The sequence below is a fragment of the Cyprinodon variegatus genome, unplaced genomic scaffold (assembly GCF_000732505.1).
Source record: "Cyprinodon variegatus isolate N-32 unplaced genomic scaffold, C_variegatus-1.0 Scaffold486, whole genome shotgun sequence".
Lineage (NCBI taxonomy): Eukaryota > Metazoa > Chordata > Actinopteri > Cyprinodontiformes > Cyprinodontidae > Cyprinodon > Cyprinodon variegatus.
The window spans coordinates 241,782-246,330 of NW_015150939.1; the positions used below are offsets into that span (position 1 = coordinate 241,782).

The window sequence follows — 4,549 nt, forward strand, 5'->3', positions numbered from 1 at the left end:
CTGAGATTAAAGTCAGAATTCTAAGAAAAAAGTCAGAATTCTGAGATTAAAGTCAGAATTCTGACTTTAATCTCAGAATTCTGACTTTTTTCCCATGTTAAACTGAAATAAAATTTAAAAATAAGTTTACTTTTTTTTTTTCAGTGGCCCTAATCCTCTTCCATATTTTCACCTTACATGACCACAACATATTTTCCTGTCCCAAACAGGCTCTATGCACAACTCCACTACTTCCAAAACATCAGCCAGTTCCTTTGTTTGCTGTCTTTCATTACTGGACAAACCGATTAATCCAGGTGTGTCTGACCTCAGTAACGATTTTGTTGTTTAAGTATTTATAAATATTTAAAAACCATTACTGTCCCAGTTTCCTAATCTCATCTTGATTAAATCTATTTCTTTTCATCTACGAGCTGAAAATGTCCCTAGATTTGATTTCAGAAGTCACCTTACTGTACCCCGATTGACCAGATGTCCCAGTTTGTTCGTGACTTTGCCGCATGTTTTTACTTCTCTTCTGCTATCCCACAAATCAAAACAATGTCCCAGATTTTACTGATGTAAAATAAATGCTCTTAGGGTATGGATGCTAAAATAGAACAGAAAACAGATTTTAATGCAAAATTTGACAAAAGACAACGGAATGTGAAATGGCTAATGCAGAGAAAAGTGATTGTCAGAAAGCTTTTTGTAAACTTTACTCAAGTTATTTTTCCAGTTTGATATGAGGGGATGTTAAGCAACACTGTAAAAAGGAGTCGCTAAAGAAAAACACAGTTTAAAAGGATTTCTTTTTTTTTTTTGCTTTTTTTAAGAGATCCGGAAACACTGCCTTTACCAAAATAAGTAAGCATTTGATCAGCGATTGTAAAGATATAACATATACAGTCGAATCAAATGCAAATTTCACTTAGAGATTTATTAATCATTAACTCCTTTATGAAAATACAACTTTATTCTTTCTTGGACTTTTTTCCATCAGTACAACCTTAAAATAAGACATCCATCCAATTCATTGAACAAGGAATAAATAAGCCTGGACTCAATCTACACGGTTTAAAGATATTTAAAAGCTTTATACTATATGTGAAAACAGAGGAGAGTAATTATGTCAGGTTTCTGTTTCTGTTATGTTTTTCTTTTGAGTATCCAGTTTTGCTTTGCTCCTTGTTTTCTAGTGTTAGTGGTTTTATTTTTATTTTGGTGTGTTTTTTTTTTTCCAGTTTCTGTCCTAGTCTGGGTTCTGTTATGTTTTCTTTTGAGTGTTTAGTTTTCTTTTCTCTACGTTTTATAGTCCTAGTAATTTAATTATTTTTTGTTAACATCCAGTCTTCCAGGTTTCTCTTTGTTGCTCTCTGCTGCCCTCTTATGTTCTCCTTCTTCCCAAGCTCTTTCCCTCTCTTGTTCTGTGCACACCTGCTCCCAGTTTACTCATTAGCCCTCTCTTTGTCTCAGTCTCCTTTAAAAACCTCCTCTCTTTAGTTCCTCTTTGCTGGGTCCTTGTCATACACCATCCAACTTTGTCTCTCTGAGCCTTCCTCCTTGAGGTTTTGATTCCCTGATGTCTCCATGGTTTTCTGGTTTGTTTTCTAATAATTTTTCTTATGTTTAAAATTTTGGATTCCTGGTTTCTTGTTTGTTTGGACTTTGTTTTTCCAGTTACTCTTCATTAAATCTACCATAAATTCACCTCTGCCTGCCTGCCTCTGCTTTTGTGTCAACTAACCATAGCCAAATTGTGACAAATTATTAGTTTTCTTAAATAATATTGCTAAAATCATATATTGTTTCAAAGTTGCATGCATTGTTACACCCTTAATAATAACATATGAGGCATATTTATGAAGTTGTGTTCCTGTCATTTTGTTGTTGCTATTTTTAAAGCCAACAAGTTGTTAAAGAGTGTCTGCTTTCTAACAAAAGTTAATGCAAAACACTGTATAATGAATAAAGATGATAAACTCAGAGAACAAAAATAAAAGGATGCAGATACGACATTGTAAAAGACATCACGCTCACTGTCACAAACGTAAGGCTTATCTCTGTCTTCAATGGCAGGCAGCTCTTGTCTTTTCCTCATTCCTCCGACACCATAGGCCTGTAAATAAACACCCACACAAACACACATGTAAGAACTCTCCTGAAAAGGTAGACACAAACAAAGTTTGAACTGCTGCACCCCTTCACATGTGGCTTGTATGAAGGTGCATGAAAAAAAATAGGAGCATAACAGAACAGCCCTCGCTTGTGTGTTGGAGTGTCTCCTCGCACAGCCATGCACGTTTGGATTCTAATCATCTGCTCTCAGTGCAAAGCTACACATCCAGCAGGAGGGGGCTGATGACACCTAGCAGGGGAGCAACAGTTCCAATTAGCAGCCCTGGTGTCTGTGTGTGTGAGCGAGATAGTCTGTGTGTATCCCTGCATGTGTGTGGGATGATTTTTCAGGAAACATTGTTATCACTTGATTATTCTCCCATAGGATGCACAAAAAGAGTAGGGAAATACGACCTCTGTGCTCTAATCAAAGTTGTAAAAAAGAAAAAAAAAAAAAAAAAGAGGTCACCCCAGCATGGTTTAATCTCTTGATCTGTTTGCTTTTAATCGGGCCAAGCCCTGCGTTGTCAGAGGAAATCTCATTACATTAGCGTAGTATGCAGAGGACTGACAAATGATTACATGTCACACTGTGAGACGGAAGACTCTGATGTACTTTGGGTTAGTCCCTGGTAACACAGAGGTCACCGTTTGTTTCATCAGTGTTTAACTCTGAGCTCTGGCTGGCCTATTTCTCACTATTCTCACATAGAACGCCAAGCGGACTTTCTGGGATAACTTGAATACAAAGAGACTCTGTCTTACCCGTGCTTTGGTACGGTTCTTGCGCTTCGGTACGTCTTCCTCCATGTCGTCCACTTCCAGCTCATGAGGAAAGTCCCCAACCAGCAGCTTCTTTAAAGACAAAAACAGATGAACCATCAGAACAACAAAGAGTTTGGCGAGGATCACTTCTGTCCTCCCTGCAGCACAGGTCAGATCAATTTCCACAGAACAAAGGAATGACAAAAGGGAATTTACTGCATTTCTGCCTCCTCATCACAGGAAACATTCAGCACCCATCATATACATGGCTGCACAAAGTAAAAATGTGAGAAAAAAAAAAATCTTGCTTTTGTAACACTTGTAGATTTACACTTAATCTCAACTGTGTAATCTGGTACAATATTCCTCTGAAATAAAAGTTTTGAGGTTTTGGTTGTGTTTGTACAGTGGAACTCGGTTGTGTGTTTGAGTTCATGACCTAAATGTCTCAAGGATGGGAATCAACTCTGTATATTGGGCGCATATTCTACCTCTACAAATCAGGATTTCCTTTTTCCCAGAAGTATAAAATGAAATTTGGCCCCATTTGCAAACACCACTGGCAGCTTGGCTGTTTGGGACAGATGTTAAAAACCATGAGAAATGTGGAGTTCACTTTATGCCACTGAGACTCAAACAGAAACCAATGGGATATAACCAGATAAGACTAAAAGGAGCTTCTTGTCAATGAAAATCCACTTTCAGTTAGAAAACAAAGAATGAATATGTTGAAAGGGACCCCATGCAGACCATTAGGTGCGTTTAAAGGATCTGTGATGCTGTGGGTCTGTTTCAACGGGTGCCCCTTTGGGTCTGGCAACAAGAAACTTGATCAGATTCACACATGAATATCAAACCATTAAAGAAACAAAACAAAATTTCATTCAGGACCCCCTGAAACTCTAAAACTAGATCCTTTAAAAAGAAAAATCTGGAGTGGGCTCCAATCTAGAGTAAAGATCCAGGGTGTACAGAGCTGTAGTATTTTCTTGTGTCATGTTGGCAAATAAAACTCACCAAACAAACCCTTCTGTTAATGCTATAGCTATCTTGTTTTTTGGTGAACTTTGTTCTGTTTTTTGTGTCAATGTGCAGCTCATACACCAGAGAAGAGTTCATAAACCCCAACATCATTGAGGGCCTGGTATTGATCCATATTAAACCTCTGGATCTACTACATTTCCCCAACAGAGACAACAGGTCTATGGATGATGCAACAAACATGGCTCTTCAGCACGTCCTGCAGCACCTAGACTCGCCTGGAACCCTCCCCAGGTCCTGTTAGTGGACTTCAGCTTTGCTTTCGCCACCATCATCACATTCCTACTGCCGGTTAAGCATACCCAGCTCCTGACTCCGCCTGCAGGTGGAGCATAGACTTGCTGACAGAAAGGATGAAGCAGGTGAAGATGGATAAAAAGGTCCATAAAGCTCCTGAGGTTTGTAGATGATACCACTCTCATTTTAGGGCGGAGGTCTTCAACAGGGGGTCCGCGACCTCTAGCGGGTCCACGGATCTACTGCATGGGGGTCGCAAAAAGTTTTTGTCGATAAGACTTTTTATTATATTCCCCGCCGCAATTTTTTCCACTAACTGAAATATCTTTAAAGGAATAGTACACCCAAAACATGATTAGGATTTCCTGAAAGCGCGCACCTGCGCGTTCATGACGCTACGGAAGCCGGC

The 4,549-nt window shown here is 39.0% G+C and overlaps 1 protein-coding gene across 3 annotated transcripts in view; it reads right to left on the reverse strand.

The window, feature by feature from the left end:
- dpf1 (D4, zinc and double PHD fingers family 1) overlaps positions 1-4,549 on the reverse strand; it is a 91,647-nt gene that overhangs the window by 49,826 nt on the left and 37,272 nt on the right. For all 3 annotated transcript variants that reach the window (XR_001481678.1, XM_015390140.1, XM_015390141.1), the window contains exons 6-7: positions 2,863-2,952; positions 2,020-2,098 (exon numbers count right to left, since the gene is read on the reverse strand). Coding sequence is in view for 2 of the 3 variants with exons in the window: in XM_015390140.1 (XP_015245626.1) it covers positions 2,020-2,098; positions 2,863-2,952 (169 nt within the window). In the remaining variant the exon portion in view is untranslated. The remainder of the gene's footprint in view (positions 1-2,019; positions 2,099-2,862; positions 2,953-4,549) is intronic.